This window comes from Sphaerodactylus townsendi, linkage group LG01 (genome assembly GCF_021028975.2).
Source record: "Sphaerodactylus townsendi isolate TG3544 linkage group LG01, MPM_Stown_v2.3, whole genome shotgun sequence".
NCBI lineage: Eukaryota > Metazoa > Chordata > Lepidosauria > Squamata > Sphaerodactylidae > Sphaerodactylus > Sphaerodactylus townsendi.
This window is the reverse complement of record NC_059425.1, coordinates 14915103-14936158: the sequence shown is the minus strand read 5'-3', so window position 1 is coordinate 14936158 and position 21056 is coordinate 14915103. Positions and strand designations below refer to the sequence as shown.

The 21056-nt window shown below is 50.3% G+C and overlaps 1 protein-coding gene across 3 annotated transcripts in view; it reads left to right on the top strand.

Annotated features, from left to right (window-relative positions):
- Nucleotides 1–18093, top strand: part of NR1I3 (nuclear receptor subfamily 1 group I member 3) — a 36173-nt gene extending 18080 nt beyond the window's left edge. The window contains exons 4-9 of one of the 3 annotated variants that reach the window (XM_048511631.1): nucleotides 2544–2743; nucleotides 5987–6201; nucleotides 10015–10157; nucleotides 12559–12675; nucleotides 13955–14060; nucleotides 17003–18093. In XM_048511631.1, coding sequence (XP_048367588.1) covers nucleotides 2544–2743; nucleotides 5987–6201; nucleotides 10015–10157; nucleotides 12559–12675; nucleotides 13955–14060; nucleotides 17003–17141 — 920 coding nt within the window. In that variant the 3' untranslated portion in view covers nucleotides 17142–18093. Of the gene's footprint in view, nucleotides 1–2543; nucleotides 2744–5986; nucleotides 6202–10011; nucleotides 10158–12558; nucleotides 12676–13954; nucleotides 14061–17002 lie in introns of all 3 variants that reach the window. The other 2 variants (XM_048511622.1, XM_048511641.1) reach the window with 2 other exon arrangements.
- Nucleotides 18094–21056: the final 2963 nt, after the last annotated feature.

Below are 21056 nucleotides of genomic sequence, written 5' to 3'. Positions count from 1 at the left end.
CACTCCCAACACACGCCACCTGGATGACCTTGGGCTAGTCACAGTTCTTTGGAGCTCTCTCAGCCCCACATACTTCACAGGGTGTTTGTTGTGGGGGGGGGAGGAGTTTGTAAGCCCCTTTGAATCTCCTTACAGGAGAGAAAGGGGGGATATAAATCCAACTCTTCTTCTTACAAGACACAGATTTCTGTACTGATGCCAACCAAGCTGCAATGACACAGATCCCAGAAACCCCTCCGTTAGCAAGAGGGGGAGACCCCAATGATCCCTCCGGGTCTCTCTCCTTCAAAAGCTAAGCGCAAAGGTTGCCTTTTTTGTTTTTTTAAAAGCCCTTTAAGTGTGATATTAGTATTCCTTTTATCAATATTGTGCAGGCTTCTTTTGTTGCTATTGTATTTTTGGGAAATGTTGGCCGTAGATCCCTGCAAGGAATCGCGGGGGACCTTCCCCACAGATTCCTCACAGGGATCGATGGCCAGCATTTTCCCCCAAAATTCAAAAACAATTAGAGCACCCTGCGCAATATTGGTATAAGGAATATTGACATCACATTTAAAGGGCTTTAAAAAAAACAAGAAAGGCAACCTTCGCTCTTGACTTTTGATGGGGGAGCAACCCGGAAGTGGGAGCAGGCAAGCGCGCCAGCCGAGTGGCAGGCAGTGGGCTACCTCCTTGTGTTCAAACAAGGAAATGCAAGGAGATCCCACCATGAAGGCACTGCAGGCCTGGGAGCATTGCAGAAAGCTCTGCATGCATAATGGGCCTTAGGTTTGAGATCGGTAGATCCTGAGAGACCAACAAGAGCTTCAGGGCATAAGGTTTTGAGAGTCAGTGCTTTTGTCTGGCAAAGGGAGCTTTGATTCCTGATAGGTTATGTGCTTAAACTCTTGTTGGTGGTGTTGTCAGCTCTGGGTCGGAAAATACTTGGAGGTTTGGGGGGTGGAGCCCAGGAGGGGTGGTGTTTGGGGAGGGGAGGAACTTCAGCAGGATATGATGCTATAGTGCAGTGGTGGCGAACCTATGGCACGGGTGCCAGAGGTGGCACTCAGAGCCCTCTCTGTGGGCACGCGCAAACAGAGTCCCCCCCCCCCCACACATCTAGGCTGGCCGTTGGGCTCAATTATTAGCATTAAACCTAAGACCTAGTTTGGGGGAAGCAGTGTAGGTAACCCTGTTAAGTGCTGTTAAACCCCACTAATTTTCATGCGAAGAACTAAAGTGTGATCCTTTACCTGGAAGTAAGCTTGGTTGCTGGCAATGGGGCTTGCTTCTGAGTAAACCCTCCTAGGGTCGTGATTCACCCATTGGAATAGTTGCACAGTTGCTTCAAACCAAAGCCACGCACTACCACCAAGCTTACTCCTGAGTAACCCACGCCTCGGAGCCAACCGTTTTTTCTAAACTAAAACCTCAGTATTCAGGTTAAATTGCCATGTTGTCACTTTGTGATAAATAAGTGGGTTGCACTTTGGCCACTCGGTCTCGAAAAGGTTCGCCATCACTGCTATAGTGCTACCTGGAGTTCATGGATTGCTACCAGGATATAATGCCATAGTGCTACCTGGAGACCATGGAGTGCTACCGGGATATAATGCCACAGTGCTACCTGGAGTTCATGGGTTGCTAACAGGATATAATGCCATAGTGCTACCTGGAGTTCATGGAGTGCTGCCAGGATATAATGCCATAGTGCTACCTGGAGTTCATGGAGTGCTACCAGGATATAATGCCATAGTGCTACCTGGAGCTCATGGAGTGCTACCAGGATATAATGCCATAGTGCCACCTGGAGCTCATGGAGTGCTACCAGGATATAATGCCATCGTGCTACCTGGAGTTCATGGAGTGCTACCAGGATATAATGCCATAGTGCTACCTGGAGCTCATGGAGTGCTACCAGGATATAATGCCATAGTGCCACCTGGAGCTCATGGAGTGCTACCAGGATATAATGCCATCGTGCTACCTGGAGCTCATGGAGTGCTACCAGGATATAATGCCATAGTGCTACCTGGAGCTCATGGAGTGCTACCAGGACATAATGCCATAGTGCTACCTGGAGCTCATGGAGTGCTACCAGGACATAATGCCATAGTGCTACCTGGAGCACATGGAGTGCTACCAGGATATAATGCCATAGTGCTACCTGGAGTTCATGGAGTGCTACCAGGATATAATGCCATAGTGCCACCTGGAGATTGGCAGCCCTGCTTGTTAGTCTCTTAGGTCCTACAGGACTCAAATTTAAGTCACATTCCATGACATATAGAAACCTACTCAAAGAAGAAAGGACTCCTCAGAACTGGACATTTTGATAGCAGCGATGCAGGTGTGTTTGAATTTTGGAACGGCCATAGATGTTCTTTGGGGACTGCACATTTCTGAATGGCACAGATGTCCTTTTGAAGATGTGCATCTCCCCTCCGGCATTCTACATTTTGGGTCAGGCTTTACATGAAAATAAACACCCTGTGGAGCTGGGCTTGGTGGGGCAGGTGCCAGATCGACATGCTTTTGAGCAACATCTTTCTGTTCTGCTCTAGTGATCATGTCAGAGAAGGCCTTGCAGCTGCGCCGGGCGGTGCGGCAGCAGAAGCAGCATCCAGAACTGAGTCCCCCGGTGGGGTTGGAGCCACCCGAGGAGCCCAGATTAACCACGGAGCAAGAGCAACTGATTGAGATCCTGATGGAGGCACACAAGAAGCACTTTGATTCCAGTTTTTCCCAATTCATCCACTATCAGGTGAGCTACTGGGGCAATATCTGCAGAATTGGACAGAATCAAACCCCTTGTCTGGCAGCCGGTGGCACTCTGATATCAAAGAGCATCTTTCACGTCACCTACGACCCGATCCTTTTAATTGAAGTTGCCTCGAACCTGGACCTGGAACTTTGCATTATTTTATTAAGGATCTTTGCAGTGATACTGGCTGTTGTGGATTTTCCAGGCTGTGTGGCCATAGGCTGGTAGTTTTGCTCCTAACGTTTCGCCCGCATCTATGGCTGGCATCTTCAGAGGCATGTCCGGGTGATGTGTGTTTCTCTCCGAGGCACAGTGTGCAGTGATTGTGTGGTGGGGTATACGTTTTGTCCACCTCGCAGCGGGGTGAGGCATATTTGCACGTGTCTGGGGCCCCTTCCGCACATGCAGAATAATGCACTTTCAATCCACTTTCAATGCACTTTGAAGCTGGATTTCACTGTGCGGAGTAGCAAAATCCACTTTCAAACAATTGTGAAAGTGGGTTGAATGTGCATTATTCTGCATGTGCGGAAGGGGCCTGGGAGGACTTTGTTTACAGTTGCATTTGCAAATGGACTTGGAAGCGTGGTTGCAAATAAGAACGCAAATGCAATTCTGGCACAAAAGCCTTCGACAATACATTGGTCCATTTTTAAAAATCACATTTTTTACAATCACATTTTGTAATTTGCTCGCTGACTGAATAGCTCTTATATCGTGTCGTTCGCCTGGCGTCCCAGTGAGAAAAGTGGTCTAAAAATGAAGTTAATAGTAAATTACTAATAAATAAATCAGTAGCAGTGGTCCGGCTGTTCTGCATTCTCAGTTACCTCCTTTCTAAATTCATGTTTCGGCGGTTTTTCCCCCCAGTTCTATATGCGTTTTGCTCCCTCTAGTGGTCCATGTGACATAAAGCAGCTTTAAATGTAGCATAAAAACCTGCAGTTTAAATCTGTAGGAAGATACACGGCATTTCAAGCTGCCTTGTGTCAGATTGATCAGCAGAGAGATCAAAAAACTGTGCAAAAGTGGGGGAAAAATAGAAATGGGAATGTAGAGGTGAGGAAATTAAGAATGTGGAAACGCCTGCAGCTGTTGTTTTGGGGACTGCAGCAAGAGACTCCTGCACATCTGTGTTCCTCTAACTTGGCTCTTGATGGGAATTGTAGTCCATGAACATCTGGAGTGCCATAGGTTCGCCACCACTTCTCTATAACCTTTTTGAGCCTGTGGGTACTTTTGGAATTCTGATGCAGGGTGATGGGCACTACCAAAAAATGTCTGCCAAAAGGAGGTAGGGCCGCGCACACAGGGGAAATCCAAATGCAGTGAAGAGGAGGGGTACTTTAAAGACATTGGGAAAGAGGAGCGAGATACAGACGCAAGCTGACATTGTGATGCCCGATGCCACCTGAGCAAACATTTTAATCTGCATAGCCCATCAGATCTTCAATGGCCAATCAGAAGCTGCGCTGAGCAAGAGCCCCACCCACCTTTTGAAAAGTGAGTGCTGCCCTGTATAATGTTGGTGGGCTCTCTGATGCCCACCAGCGCCACTTGCTCATAAAAACATAAGACAAGTCTTGCTGGGTCTGACTTGCGACCAGCAGTGTGTTTCCAAGGGTGGCCTCTGAGATGCCCAGGGGCGTACCACCTAGGGGGACATATGGGGTCAAATGTCCCCAGACTGCAACCATTTTGTCACGTGGGGGTGAAAAATTGCTCCCCCCCTCCTCCTCCTCCTCCCCCCAGTCAATAAACTGACTTCAAGACCTAGTGCAAAAAAAGTTGTTTGGTCATGGGGGGGGGGGGAACACAGCGGCCCATCTGGGGGGAGAACTCAAATTTTCACTGGGCTACATTTTCCCTAGAGATGCCACAAGGAAGCCCACCAGCAGGGCCCATTGGCGCCAGGAGCAGCAGTGGCGTAGGAGGTTAAGAGCTCGTGTATCTAATCTGGAGGAACTGGGTTTGATTCTCTGCTCTGCCGCCTGAGCTGTGGAGGCTTATCTGGGGAATTCAGATTAGCCTGTGCACTCCCACACACGCCAGCTGGGTGACCTGGGGCTAGTCTCAGCTTCTCGGAGCTCTCTCAGCCCCACCCACCTCACAGGGTGTTTGTTGTGAGGGGGGAAGGGCAAGGAGATTGTAAGCCCCTTTGAGTCTCCTGCAGGAGAGAAAGGGGGGATATAAATCCAAACTCCACCTCCTCCTCCTCCTCCACCTCCACCTCCACCTCCACCTCCACCTCCACCTCCTCCTCCTCCTCCTCCGCCTCCGCCTCCGCCTCCGCCTCCGCCTCCGCCTCCGCCTCCGCCTCCGCCGCCGCCGCCGCCTCCTCCTCCTCCTCCTCCTCCTCCTCCTCCTCCTCCTCCTCCTCCTCCTCCTCCTCCTCCTCCTCCTCCTCTTCTTCTTCTTCTTCTTCTTCTTCTTCTTCTTCTTCTTCTTCTTCTTCTTCTTCTTCTTCTTCTTCTTCTTCTTCTTCTTCTTCTTCTTCTTCAATGCCTCCCTGACCTCTTGCAGCATCTCAGAAGCCGGAGGTACCATTTGGCCATCACAACTAATAGCCAATCATAGATGTGTCCTCCACAAATCGACCCAACCCCTTTTTTCAAAGCCTTCCAAGCCCACGACCATGACTGGCTCATCCGAGCCCTTCTTTCCCTTGGGTTTTTCAATTTTTGCTATGGGATGTAGCTGTAGGAGCCGTCTCTGCAGGACTGAAGCCAGGTTGCTTTGGATGGAGACTTCTCTGTAGCTGATTTCGTCCCACCTTTTTTTCCAGCCAGGAAAAATATAGCTGGGCACCTTTAACAGCCCAGTCGCAACAATCCATAAATACCATCATAGAAATTAATCACACACGCTGGTATTTAACATTCATGGATATGCTCAAACAGCCACCTTAGCAAAGGAATCCTTCAGGGCCGGCTTATATTCTTTGGAACCAGAGGGGGAAACGACCTGTTGCAATGGTAATATTTATAAGTAGCTGTTATTAGCCTGCCTGCCCACACCGCCTTTGACTGTAATTTGTTACGCATTGATTTCAGAGGAGGAAGGGGTGGGGAGGGAGTAAAACGACTCTCTTCCAGTTCATAAAACCTCTTCAGAGGCAGTTCTCTGCCCCTGCTTTTAACGCTTCTGCCCATTTCTCATAAGGGCTAGCCACTTGACAGGGGCCTGTGTTTATCAAGAGCCGTCCACTCGTCTGTCTCCTCTTTAACCAGCCTCTCCCTCCAGCCTCCAGTGCGCCTGTACATCCACGGCCCGAAGTCTTGGAGCCCCCAGGACCCCGCCGCCCCTCCCCACTGCCCGCTTGGAACGCAAGACCACCTGGAGAGCTACCCGGAGGAGGTCCTCCCGGACGTCTTCTCCCTGCTGCCGCTCTTTGCCGACCTCAGCACCTTCATGATCCAGCAGGTCATCCAGTTCGCCAAGGCCATACCGACTTTTAGGTTAGATTCGCTCCGGCCCTTTGGTTTCCTCACCCGAGCCGGGATTTTCAGTTACCCGTTTTTTTGCACGGCTGGCAGGACGTCAGGGGCGGCACCCAGTTGATTGAGACGCGTTCCTCACTCCATGCGCCAGCTCCACAAAGCGTAGACGGTGATTGCATCTCGGTGATTGAGAGGCGTTCCTGTCAGTGTAGCTGCTTTTAGATATATGTGCTTTGCCTGCTATATGTTCCCACTGCGGTAATGGCGCATTCTTCCCTTGATCTCGCTTTAACGTTTTCACACGCTTGGTAGATAACTAGGCTTGTTCGTGACACTCTCTACTCCCCTGGGAAACAGGGGAAGGGGAGTGAGTGAGGGGAGTGAGTGAGTGAGGGGTGGCAGGCAAGGGAGGGGATGGCAGGCAAGGGAGGGGACAGAGTGAGGGGTGGCAGGCAAGGGAGGGGATGGCAGGCAAGGGAGGGGACAGAGTGAGGGGTGGCAGGCAAGGGAGGGGACATGGCCCACCCACCCTAGCGGAGGGAAAGGGAGGGGAGGGAGGGGTGGCAAGGGGGGAGGGAGGGAGAGGGGAGGGTGGGGAGGAGAGGAGAGGGGTGGCAAGGAGGGAGGGAGGGGGAGGGGTGGCATGCAAGGGAGGGGGAGGGGAGGGAGGGGAGGGCAGGGGTGGGGTGGCAGGCAAGGGAGGGAGGGAGGGGAGGGGTGGCATGCAAGGGAGGGGGAGAGGGAGGGGAAGGAGGGGGAGGGCAGGGCAGGGCAGGGAGGGGTGGCAAGGGGGAGGGAGGGGAGGCATGCAAGGGAGGGAGGGGGAGGGCGGGGAAGGAGGGGGAGGGCGGGGAGGGGAGGGGTGGCAAGGGGGAGGGAGGGAAAGGGGTGGCATGCAAGGGAGGGAAGGGGAGGAGTGGCATGCAAGGGAGGGAGGGGAAGGAGGGGGAGGGCAGGGAGGGGTGGCAAGGGGGAGGGAGGGGAGGGGTGGCATGCAAGGGAGGGAGGGGAGTGGCATGCAAGGGGAGGGAGGGGAAGGAGGGAGGGCAGGGAGGGGTGGAGGGGGAGGGAGGGGAGGGGTGGCATGCAAGAGAGGGAGGGGAGGGTGGCATGTTACAAGGAGGGGGAGGAGGGAGGGAGGGGCGGCAAAGGGGAGGGAGGGGGAGGGGTGGCATGCAAGGGAGGGAGGCCAGTCCTTGGGCCAGTCCCACATTCTTAGACTAACCTACCCAACAGGGTCGTTGTGAGGATAAAATGGAGGAGAGGAGAACGATACAAATTGCTGAAAGTCCCAGTTAAGTGGAAAGCTGGGGTACAAACAAATTAAATAAATACATACATACATAAAACGGAGCACGAATAATCCAGGAGCATAGAAATGTGGCATATTGTATGATGGTTGCTTTACAGAGACGGGCAGTGGCAAACCACCTCTGCTCATCTCAGGCCCTGAAAGCCCCATGAGGGGTCGCAGGACTCCACTGCAGCTTGACGGCACTTAATTATTAATTAACAACCCTGGAGATTAACTTCAGAGGGCGCACAAGGTTCGTTCAAGGGCACTGCAATGTATATGCCACCACCGTGGATCAAAATGACTCACGTGACGTCAAAGCGCAGGAAGGGCCAAGCGCAGCTGTAGGGCAGACTTTCCGCATGACCTGGCACTTGATGCAGAAGCCCGAAAGAAGCATGTTTCAGAGGGCCTGACCCCCACCCCACCCCCACAACAGCTTGAAAACTGCACATTTCTGACTCATCCTGGCTGTTCTAGGCCAGAATCATCCTCCTCCAATGGGCAGCAGCTGTCCAAAGCCTCAGGGAGACATTTTCAACCGGAGGTGCCGGGGACTGAACTTGGAAACTTCTGCTTACAAAATAGAAGTTCTGCCACTGAGCTATTTTATAGCCATTTCTGTGGAGTTTTCCCTTTGCTGCGGATAAGGGACCCCCCGCTGCATTTTCCTTGCCCTGATTTCCTGTGCCAGTCATCTCTCCTAAGCTGCTTAGGGGGGATTTTTCAGAGTTTTTAAAAACCAGCCACGACAAATCAGAATAAATGCTTTTAATGTTTTGCTGTCGGGTCACAGCTGACTTATGTAGGCTGACCAGACGTCCCGCTTTTGGCGGGACAGTCCCGTCTTGAAACAACATCCCGTCCCTGCAGGTTTTCGAATATCCCGGGTTTTGGAAAGGCACACTGCCTTCTAGAGCATGAGGCAGTCACGGCAACCTCCAGCGCAGCTTAGCAGGGAGCGCCTTACTGCACACAGGAAAGGAGCCCCTGTTTCCCGCCCTGTGACAGGGGCGAGGAAGCAGGAGCACCCCAGAAGGCAGCTCCTGTGGCTGTCAACGTGCAGCTCCTCCCTTCCGCCCATCCTGGTTTTCTTGGTGACCACATCCCCAGATGGTCACCTTGAACTTTACAACAACTCTCTAGGGCCATTGGTGGTGAACCTTTGGCACTCCAGATGTTATGGACTACAATTCCCATCAGACCCCTGCCAGGACCATGGAGACCACACCAAGTGGCAGGGCTGAATGGGAAGTATGAGCCCAACACATGGCCGGAGACAGACAAAGGTTCGCCTCCCCAGCTCTAGGCCTCGAAGACTCAAGGACGTTCAGAGTTGGTTTTGTGGCTGACCATTGCCACCCTGGTATTCCTTGGGCGTCTCCCGTCCGAATACTTACCCGGGGTCAGGGCTGAGAGGAAATGCCTGACCAGAGCTGCCAAGGTCACCACAGCAAGTTCCATGGCAGAGGGGAGATTCGAACCTGGGCTCCCCCAGACCCTAGTCTGACACCTTCACCACTACGCCACACTGCAGTGATATGAAAATTTATAATTTTTAAAGAAGAGGTTCAGGTAGGGCAGGGACAGTAGCCACAGAGGATAGGGAAGGGAAAATGGAAATGATACTGGTGGAATGGGTCAGGAGTCTGGTCTTTTTTTTTTTTCCATTCGGGTGGCTTACAACCAACCCTTCAACACACAACAGACACACTTGGGAGACAGGTGGGGCTGGAGGAGAGTTCTAGAGAGAACTGTAACCTAGCTCAAGATTAAGCCCAGCAGGGGAATGTGGGAGTCTTGTGGAACACATCTGGTTCACTGGATAAGCCTCTGCCACTCAGGTGGAGGAGTGGGGAATCAAACCTGGTTCTCCAGATTAGAATTCACCTGCTCTTAACCACTACACTGCACTGTCAGAAAGATCATAGAAAGACCAGAAGGGGGATCAGAGGGTAACACAATTCTCTGTAGAAGCAGGGTGGAAAACCCACTTCTCAGCAGCACCAAAACAAACCGCAACACCCAGTGTGGAAGCAACTTCCAGCACAATGTAACTCTCCCAGTTGATTTTCAACAAGGACCCCACTATGAACTGTCCAGGTTCTTCTTCTGCGTTGCTTTTCTCTCTCCTGCTTATTCTCTCTACCCCTCCATCTGCCGTTATCACGGGACTACTGCCAGGATGATTTCCCTGGGTGCAGATGGACCACTTGAGAATCCCAGCCCACCAACTGATGATTGGATTTATTTTTATTTAATGTGACTTGATATCCCGCCCTTTCCCGTCTCAAGAGGCCAGGCTCAGAACAGCTAATCATATTCAACACAGTAATATTTTTTTAAAAATAAAACGTAAATTTTTAAAGATTCTAACAAGGGATTGTCAGTGACCCTAATACTTTTATCTACATAGCACTGGACAGAGGTCTGGAAGCTAGTGCTCCACACGGCTTGTGTGCTTTACCTGGTTAGTGAGTGGGTTCCATGCTGAGTTAGTTCCACAGCTTGCAACTTTCTGTGTCTCTCACTAGAAGTCTGCTGATCGAAGATCAGATCTCGCTCCTCAAAGGGGCGACTCTTGAGATCTGCCAGATCCGGTTCAACACAGTCTTCAACGAAGAAACCAACGCGTGGGAGTGCGGTCAACACTGCTACACCATCCAAGATGGTGCCTTATGTAAGCTGTGGGAAGGCCCGGGCGAAGGGTGGAGGGGGGCGATTTTCCGCTGCTGTTATTAACTTGGTTCCGCTGGGGCTCTCCGTGGTGCTTTGCTGGTTGTGGATTATATTTTCTTCTTCAGTAGCCACAAATAATTTTGCTCATATAAGAAGAAGAGTTAGTTTTTATACTCAGTTTTTTCTGTACCTTTTAGCTTTAAAAGGGGCTTGGACAGATTTCTGGAGGAGAAGTCGATCTATGGCAGGGGTAGGGAACCTGCGGCTCTCCAGATGTTCAGGAACTACAATTCCCATCAGCCCCTTTCAGCATGGCCAATTGGCCATGCTGAAAGGGGCTGATGGGAATTGTAGTTCCTGAACATCTGGAGAGCCGCAGGTTCCCTACCCCTGATCTATGGCTACCAATCTTGATCCTCCTTGATCTGCAGTGGCGTAGGAGGTTAAGAGCTCGTGTATCTAATCTGGAGGAACCGGGTTTGATTCCCCGCTCTGCCGCCTGAGCAGTGGAGGCTTATCTGGGGAATTCAGATTAGCCTGTACACTCCCACACACGCCAGCTGGGTGACCTTGGGCTAGTCACAGCTTCTCGGAGCTCTCTCAGCCCCACCTACCTCACAGGGTGTTTGTTTTGAGGGGGGAAGGGCAAGGAGATTGTAAGCCCCTTTGTGTCTCCTGCAGGAGAGAAAGGGGGGATATAAATCCAAACTCCTCCATCTCAGATTGCAAATGCCTTAGCAGACCAGGTGCTCAGGAGCAGCAGCAGGCGGCCATTGCTTTCACCTCCTGCATGTGAGCTCCCAAAGGCACCTGGTGGGCCACTGCAAGTAGCAGAGTTCTGGACTAGATGGACTCTGGTCTGATCCAGCAGGCTAGTTCTTATGTTCTTATGTTCTTACCTTTGAGGTGTCCAAAGCGGCTCACAATCACTTTCCAAACTTCCTCACAACAATGTAGGCGGGGCTGGGAGAGTTCAGAGAGAACTGTGACTGGCCCAAGGTTACCCAGCAGGCTTCACGTGGAAGAGTGGGGAATCAAACCTGGTTCACCAGATTAGAGGGAAGGGATGGAGAATGAAGCACAGTTCCCCAGATTAGAGTCCTTAGCTGCTAACCACTACACCATGCTACTCTCCCTCTACGGACAGCACTCCATCCCTACATAGAAGCGGTAAGATGCACATCGTGAAAATGGATTTTTCTCCGGTTGCCAGCCCAAAGTGCTCCAAAATACGAATAGCGGGGCAGGGAAGCCTTCTACATCTTTGAAGGTCACGGCCTGACCTTGCTTTCTTTCCAGAAGCTGTCATAGTTTGTAGTGTTCACACAAGTCCTCAAAAGCCACAGCACAGCCATGGATTTGTTGTGTGAATGCACCCTCATGTGGCCAGGACAACAAATTTTATTTCAGCAAAGAACACCCAAGACGTATTGTTGAAGGCTTTCACGGCCGGAATCATCAGACTGTGGAGGAGTTTTCTGGGCTGCGTGGCCACAGTCTGGTAGGTTTTGCTCCTAACTTGGCACAGAAAGAAACACCTCTTAACGTGACTTGCCTCTGAAAATGTCAGCCGTAGATGTGGCAAGACGTTAGGAGCAAAAACTCCCAGACCACAGCCACGCGGCTCAGAAAAGCCACAACAGCCCTTATATAAAGCCTTGGTGCGACCGCACTTGGAGTTCTGTGTTCAGTTCTGGTCGCCACATCTCAAAAAGGATATTGAAGAGATAGAAAAAGTGCAGAGAAGGGCAACGAGGATGATTGAGGGACTGGAGCACCTTCCTTATGAGGAGAGGCTGCAGCGTTTGGGACTCTTTAGTTTGGAGAGGGGGGATATGATTGAAGTCTACAAAATTATGCATGGGGTAGAAAATGTTGACAGAGAGAATTTTTTCTCTCTTTCTCACAATACTAGAACCAGGGGGCATTCATTGAAAATGCTGGGGGGAAGAATTAGGACTAATAAAAGGAAACACTTCTTCACGCAACGTGTGATTGGTGTTTGGAATATGCTGCCACAGGAGGTGGTGAGGGCCACTAACCTGGATAACTTTAAAAGGGGCTTGGACAGATTTATGGAGGAGAAGTCGATTTATGGCTACCAATCTTGATCCTCTTTGATCTGAGATTGCAAATGCCTTAACAGACCAGGTACTCGGGAGCAGCAGCAGCAGAAGGCCATTGCTTTCACATCCTTCATGTGAGCTCCCAAAGGCACCTGGTGGGCCACTGTGAGTAGCAGAGAGCTGGACTAGATGGACTCTGATCCAGCTGGCTTGTTCTTATGTGCTTATACCAGTGTCCCTGGCTTCGTGGCCTTCGACAGTGTCTCTTGAACTAATTCATGAAACTGAACCCACCCGCAGCCACCCACCCACCTGTTCACTTTGCTTCTCTTGCAGCTGGATTCCAGCAGGTCTACCTGGAGCCGCTGCTGAAGTTTCACATCAGTCTGAAGAAACTGAGGCTGCACGAGGCCGAATACGTCTTGCTGCAAGCTTTGGTGCTGTTCTACCCAGGTAACACTCACACACATGACGCCCCTTTCGCCCAAAGGCAGATTGTAAGATCTGCTGAGTCACATTTGCCCAGAACAACTCGTGTGCCTTGGTTGGAAGGAATCTGGCACTCTGATTCCCTGAGCACATGGGGGTAGGGCAGTGGTGGCGAACTTATGGCACGGGTGCCAGAGGTGGCACTCAGAGCCCTCTCTGTGGGCACTCGCGCACAGAGTTCATCATGTGGGAGGGGGTGGAAAATCACCCACCCACCCACACACACACACACACACACACATCTAGGCTGGCCTGGGCATGATCCTTTACCTGGAAGTAAGCTCGGTTGCTGGCAATGGGGCTTGCTTCTGAGTAAACCCTCCTAGGATCGTGATTCACCCATTTGAAGCGTTGCACGGTTGCTTCACTAAGCTTATGCCTGAGTAACACGTGCCTCGGAGCCAACAGTTTTTTCTAAACTAAAACCTCAGTATTCAGGTTAAATTGCCGGGTTGGCACTTTGCGATAAATAAGTGGGTTTTGGGTTGCAATTTGGGCACTCGGTCTCGAAAAGGTTCACCATCACTGGGATACGGTTTTCAAGGCAGGAGAGGAACAGAGGTAGTTTGCCATTACCTGTCTGCATAACAACTCTGCATTTTCTTGGTGGCTTCCCGTCCCAGGAACTAACCCTGCTTAGCTTCTAAGATCTGATGAGATCGGGCCAATCTGGGCTACCCAGGCTCAGTGTACGCTTAGCACTTTTCCCCAGATGTGAAAGACGTTTTGATGGGTCCTGAAGTCAATTGACTTCTGAGCATGTTCTAAGTGACCTTTCCTTTTAAAACAAAAAAAATCAATTATCTACTGTTTTTAAGCGAGCCACACTAAAAAATCTCCTTCCCGGTTCTCACACATACACCCCTGTTCTGGCGGCCAAGGGCAGCCCCATTATGGCTAGACAGCCCACCGATGCCCAAAATATCTCCATTTAAATTGGTTTATTTCATTTCTGCCCCATTTTTTCCCCAAGTCTCATAGCCATCTTCTCCTCTGCTCAATTTTATCCCACAAGCTGAAAGCATGTGACTAGCCAAAGGTAATCCAATGAGCTTCCGTGGCAGAGTGGGGATATTTACCCAGGTTCCCCAGATCTTCGTCCAACGCTAACCACTGCATCACACTGTCTCATTTGCAAACAGGGGCTGTCCATGCCCCCTCGGGGTCAGGCCCGACCCACGGCTTTTCCTCTCCGTTTCTCCTTCCCCTTGTCTCTTACTGCTCAAGCCCTGCCCCTTTGCAGACCACGTGGACGTCACCCAGAGAGACCAGATTGACCAGACTCAAGAGAAAATTGCCCTCACTCTGAAAAACTACATTGACCAGCGGCACCCTTTGCCTGAAGGCAGGTGAGTAGGAAGCGGCTACCCTGCTTTCTAGGATGCTTTCTACAGCTTTTGGTCTGTCGTGGTATTCATTGACTCAGCAAGAACTGGGCCTGCTTCGTTTCAAAAGCCCTGTGGCAACTGTTGGGTGAGAACCTGACTTCTACTGACTCAGACATCGAAGTCAATACTGTCTGAATGGAAATCTCCGGAGTTTCAGGGAGATGTCCAATCTCTTTAACTAGAGATGCCAAGGATCGAACCTGGTACTTTCTGTGTGTCAAGGCAACACTCTTGTCTCCGAGCCACAACGGTACGTCCAGGAGGACATATGGGGTCAAATGTCCCTGGGCTGAAACCATTTAGTCACGTAGGGGAGCCCCATGTGGAGGGGGTGTGTCAGATTTTGCACCAGGGTACATTTTCTCTAGATAAGCCTCAGTGCGCCAGAGAGATGAAGCTGGCTTACAGTTCACACCGAGCCTCAGTGTGAACTATAACCCAAAAGGCAGGATGGCGCATATTACCACGCCTTACTGTTCATCCCAATGGGAGTCAGTTTCAAGTAGCTGGCTCAACAGTGGCGTAGGAGGTTAAGAGCTCATGTATCTAATCTGGAGGAACCGGGTTTGATTCCCCGCTCTGCCGCCTGAGCTGTGGAGGCTTATCTGGGGAATTCAGATTAGCCCTGTGCACTCCCACACACGCCAGCTGGGTGACCTTGGGCTAGTCACAGCTTCTCGGAGCTCTCTCAGCCCCACCCACCTCACAGGGTGTTTGTTGTGAGGGGGGAAGGGCAAGGAGATTGTCAGCCCCTTTGAGTCTCCTTACAGGAGAGAAAGGGGGGATATAAATCCAAACTCTTCTTCTTCTTCTTCAAGGCTGACTCATCCTTCCAAGATCAATAAAATAATTATTACCCAGCTTGCTGGGGATAAAATGTAGATGACTGTGGAAGGCAATGGCAAACCATCCTGTAAACATCATCCACCTAGTGAACATTGTGATGCAACGCCACCCAAACTCTCTCAGCCCCCCCCCCCACACACACACACCTCACAGGATGTCTGTTGTGGGGAGAGGAAGGGAAAGGAGCTGGTAAGCCACCTTGAGTCTCCTTACAGAAGAGAAAGGTGGGGTATAAATCCTCCTTTTTCTTCTTCTTCTAATGACTGGGTGCTTGCTCAAGAGACTACCTTTCCTTTTTAAGATGCTGGCAGCCACTGGGCCATTCTGAGCAGAATTATGCTCTTTGCTTGTTGACTTCCACGGACTTCAGTGAGTGAAACCCTGCTTAGAACGACCTCATTTGTTCCTAGGGCGCTTGAGGAGGGAGTTGAATCTTGAAAACCAAGCAGCTCAGAGCAACCTTTAATGAGGCTATTTCCTCCAAATGGAAAAAAAAGGCCCAAAATAGGAAAAGGGACATAGAAGGAGCAAATACCAGAAAACCAGGGTCACAAAAGGAACACATGAAATTGATGTGCCCCTTATAGATGCATTCTAGAGATGAGCATTTCACCATTATGGTTTCTATGAGAATTTTAATGAGATATTGGGGCAGAGAGGCTGTTGCACGGACATGGGCACATGTGTAAGATACCTTTAAGTTGCAGCTGACTTGTAGAAACCCCTCATGGCGTTTTTCAAAGCAAGAGAGGAGCAGAGGTTGTTTGCTATTGCCTGCCTCTGTATGTCAGCTGTGGACTTCCTTGATGGCCTCCCGTCCAAGGACTAGCCAAGGCCAACCTTGTTTAGCTGAGAGACAACGTGGTGTAGTGGTTAGGAACAGCGGACTCTAATCTGGAGAACCAGGTTTGTTTCCCTACTCTTCCACAAGGGTGGTGGATTCTTATCTGGTGAACTGGATTTGTATCCCCGCTCCTCCACACGAAGCCTGCTAGGTGACCTTGGGTTTTCTCAGAACTCTCTCAGCCCCGCATATCCTACAAGGCAGAGATAGGGGAGAGAAAGGGAAAGGAGTTTGTAAGCCCCTGTGAGCAGTGGTGGGATCCAAAAATTTTAGTAACAGGTTCCCATGGTGGTGGGATTCAAACAGTGGTGTAGCGCCAATGGGACTGGGTGGGGCACGACGGGGGCGTGGCCGGGCATTCTGGGGGCGGGGCATTAATAATTTCTCTGTTACTGTAAAAAACTCTTACTGTAAAAAATGTTCCTAATTTCCAGCTGGTATCTTTCTGCCCATAATTTAAACTCATTACAGCAAGTCCTATCGTCTACTGCCAACAGAAACAACTACTTCTCCTCTAATTGACTGCCTGTCAAATAATACTTTCAAATACTTAATTTTGTTTCTAGAAATCAAAAGAAGGATACTTTCCTCAAACAAGGAACTTTACCATATTTCTAAAACATGTTTTAAAAACAGCCCAACAGGGAGAATTATCCTGTTTTCTACCTTCGCTAACCAGTCACATAGGAAACAACAGGACTTTATGAATTTTGGACCTAATGGAATTTCTAACGGAAAAGCGGACCCAATTAGTAACCCCCTCTCGGCACACACAAATAATTAGTAACCCACTCTCGGGAACTGGTGAGAACCTGCTGGATCCCACCTCTGCCTGTGAGTCTCCTTACAGTAGTTGATACTGTTACATTATATATGCTAATGTGTCATGTTTTTGATAAATTTTGTGTGATGGTATACTTTGTAATGTACGGTATTGTGACTTGTTATTTTGCTGACTTTATTCCCCATGTCTATGAATTTTTTTTGTGTATTGTGATGCTTATTGATGTTTGCTAGTAGTATTGATATTGCTGATATTGTTACTTATACTATTGTTGTACGCCGCCGAGCCCTTTGGGGGAGGGTGGGATATAAATTGAATAAACTAAACTAAACAAAACAGTAGAGAAAGGCAGGGTATAAATCCAACCTCTCCTAGCATTAGAGATCTGGGGCAGCAAGTTCTGACCCCCGACCCCTCGTCTCTCCCCAGGTTCCTCTACGCCAAACTTCTCTTGCTGCTGGCAGAGCTGCGGACGCTGAAAGTGGAGAACACGCGGCAGATCCTTCACATCGACCACAACAAGAATTTCACCTCCATGACGCCCCTGCTGTCGGAGATTATCAGCTGAAAGCCGGAGGCAGGAAGGTGGATACTGGCTTCCTGCATCTGGGATATCTACTGCTTGGGGAGCCACCTAGACTGAAAAGGGACCTCCTCCCTGGGACATCTTGCTTGAGGCGAATCCTCTGATTTTAAAATCCAAACGCTGGAGATCGTTTGCAAAACGGGGCAACCTTATCCTTATTGCTTTGCGCTGGGGATATTGCACCAGATCTGGAATTTCTCCTGTCTGTTCTGAGCTGGGTGGTCTCCCCCCCAGCCGTGTAATCCTCCTTCCCCCATTAATCCAATAGCAGCCAATCCAATCCTTGCACTCGACCCCCACCCAGCTGATCGCAGCTTAGCTGGGTGTCATATGATCCACTCTTGTCTGATCACTGATCCTTTTCTAAGCCGCCCAGGGTAAGCCCTCGGGTTTTCTGAGGTCACTGAAGCACAATCCGCCATGCCCCCCCTCCCCGCCCCCACAAGCGATGAGAAATTCAGGGTTATCTTTGCAAAAAAAAAATTGTTGGCAAAGGAGAAACAGCTGTGTCTATATAGACACTGACAAACCGAGGAAGATTTTTATAAGAGGCGAGGGTGATGGTGAAAAGTAATGTGCCCGGGTAGTGCTGTCCCTACATTTAACTGACTCGGCACCCTCCCAACCAAACCCCAGCATACGGTTTGGGGCAACTCCTGAGAAATCATGATTAAATGCCTGATGGGATGAACACATAAAGCATTTTAGACCTGCGCTGCAAATTCACACCTGGAAGAAGCCATTTCCCCCCAAAACTCTCCACCACATGGATAGTCGAACTCTTGAGCTGGTGAACTGGAAGAGCCCAGTGAGGTTTAGTGATTAAGAGCAGGTGGACTCTTATCTGGAGAACTGGGTTTGATTCTCAACTTCTACACGAGCGGCAGACTCTTATGTGGTGAATCAGACTTGTTTCCCCACTCCTACACACGAAGTCGCCACATCTCAAAAAGGATATTGAAGAGATAGAAAAAGTGCAGAGAAGGGCAATGAGGATGATTGAGGGATTGGAGCACCTTCCTTATGAGGAGAGGCTGCAGCGTTTGGGACTCTTTAGTTTGGAGAGGAGACGTCTGAGGGGGGATAGGATTGAAGTCTATAAAATTATGCATGGGGTAGAAAATGTTGACAGAGAGAATTTTTTCTCTCTTTCTCACAATACTAGAACCAGGGCATCCATTGAAAATGCTGGGGGGAAGAATTAGGACTAATAAAAGGAAACACTTCTTCACGCAACGTGTGATTGGTGTTTGGAATATGCTGCCACAGGAGGTGGTGATGGCCACTAACCTGGATAGCTTTAAAAGGGGCTTGGATAGATTTATGGAGGAGAAGTCGATTTATGGCTACCAATGTTGATCCTCTTTGATCTGAGATTGCAAATGCCTTTACAGACCAGGTGCTCGGGAGCAACAGCCACAGAAGGCCATTGCTTTCACCTCCTGCATGTGAGCTCCCAAAGGCACCTGGTGGGCCACTGCGAGTAGCAGAGAGCTGGACTAGATGGACTCTGGTCTGATCCAGCTGGCTTGTTCTTATGTTCTTATGAAGTCTGATGGGTGAATCTGGGGTAGTTTTCTCAACTCTTTCAGCTTCACCTGCCCCACAGAGTGTCTGTTGTGGGAAGAGGAAGGGAAAGGATTTTGTAAGCCCCTTTGAGTCTCCTTACAGGAGAGGAAAGGGGGAGTGTAAGTCGAAACTCTTCTTCATCTCTTCTTTAACAAATATGGTTCGGCTATTTCAGGACCAGAGGCGTGGTGGTGCAGTGGTGAAGTTGTCAGACTAGGATCTGGGGAAGCCAGGTTTGAATCCCAACTGTGCCATGGAGAGAAACACATCTTCCTGTGTCTCTAGAAGTTAGCCACAGATGCGGGCAAAACATTAGCAGCTAAAACCACCAGACCACAGCCACACAACCTGGAAAACCCACAACAGCCAGTGGATTCTGTGAAAGTCTTCGACAATACACTGCGTTGGAATCTTGGGACAGTCACAGACTCTCTCAGCCTTGACTCCTTGGAGATCTGGATGGACCTCCAAGGAGCACCAGGGCCGTGACGCAGAGGCAGAATGGCAAACCACCTCTGAACTCCTCTTGCCTTTAAAACTCAACGGGATCAGCTGTGACTTGATGGTACAAAAAAAATTCCACTACCATTTCTGCCCCGTGCCGGAAGCATAAAATGAAAGAGAGACTTGTGGAATCAGAACCTGTCTACTCTAGTAATCTGTTTCCAGCTATGGCCAACCAGTTCCATTTTCCCTGCAAAGGGCATAAAGACAACAGCATTATCTCCTGACAGGTATTTAAAGGTACTCTGCGAATAGAGGTTCTATTTCACCCACATTTTAAGAACCATTAAAAGAGCTATTGTTTTCAAAGCCGCTGAAGTCACTACAGAAAGCAAACACATTTGAACTGGGGAGCCCAGGACAACCTGAGCTTGGGGTTCACTGTTCGGTAAACATATATAGGAAAATAATATCTTTTTAAAATAGTTTTTGATTTTTTTAAAGAACCTGCATGGTGTAGTGGCTAAGAGCAGCGGACTCTAATCCAGAGAACCAGGTTTGATTCCCCACTTCTCCATCTGAGCAGTGGCGTATCTGCCTAGGGACAAGGGGTACCCCTTGTCCCCGGGCGCCACTCTTCTGGTCACACGGGGGGGGGGCGCAAAATCGGGCCCCCACGTGACCAGGAAGTCCTGCTGTCTCATTGTTTTCGCGTGCCTCGACCCCATTCGAGGCACGCAAAAAACGACGAGCACCCTCAACCCCACTCTGGACTCCCCCCTCTCTTCAAAAGAGACTGCAGGCTGCCGGCTGAGAACCCAGCCAGCAGGGGGAGTCTGGGGGGGAGGTGGGCACCCTAGACTTTGCCCATGTCCATGGTGACATGGGCAGGGTTGAGGGCAGTGGGGGTGGAGCCTGGTGGAATCAGGGGTGGAGCTAGGGTGGTGGGGGCAGAGCCTGGGGGCGTCCTGGAGACAATTTGTCTCCGGGCACCATTTGCCCTTGGTACGCTTCTGCATCTGAGCGGTAGTCTTATCTGGCGAACTGGATTGGTTTCCCCGCTCCTAAACATGAAGCCTGCTGGGGTGACCTTGGGCTCATCACAGTTCTCTCAGAACTCTCACAGCCCCACCTGCCTCACAAGGTGCCTGTTGTGGGGAGAGGAAAGGAAAAGGAGTTTGTGAACTGCTTTGAGACTCCTTATGGTTTAGAAAAGCAGGGTATAAATCCAAACTAAAAAAGGCGAAAATATAAGCTCCCACATTGGTTCCTGTATGGCGGACATCCAGTGTGTGGACTGAGAACACAGCTATCAGGGGACAGGGGGCACATTCAATAGTAGTGCAGTCAGCTTGCTGGGATCAAACCTGTGACCTTTTGCATGCCAAGGAAAAGCTCTGCCACTCAGGCACAGCCCCCTTCCCTTGACAAGAGCACTTGACGCCACCTTATACTGAGACAGATGGCAGGTCCTGTCTACTCAGACTGGCAGTGGTTCCGCAGGGTCACAAGCAGTGGCCTTTCACGTCACCTGCCACCGTGGCCTTTCAGCTAGAGGTGCCACGGATGGAACCTGGGTCCTTTCTGCAGCCCCATAGATGCTCTGCCACTAATCCACAGCTGCTCCCCAAGGAAGAACATATTCCCCCCCCCCCCCGTGTGCAGAAGAGACAGTGTGGTGTAGCTGTTAGTGTGCTGAACTACAATCAGAGCACTCTACTCCCTTCCCCAGCCTCAGAACTTAAGTGACTGGGTTTTGCTCTAGGCCTGCAGGCCTCAGTGACCAGAGTTACTTGGCTAAAGGCAGCGTTGCTAAGCAACCATGAACTCTGCTCACAGGACCCGAGGACAAGGCCCAAGATCCATCCCTTCCACCCCTTGCTT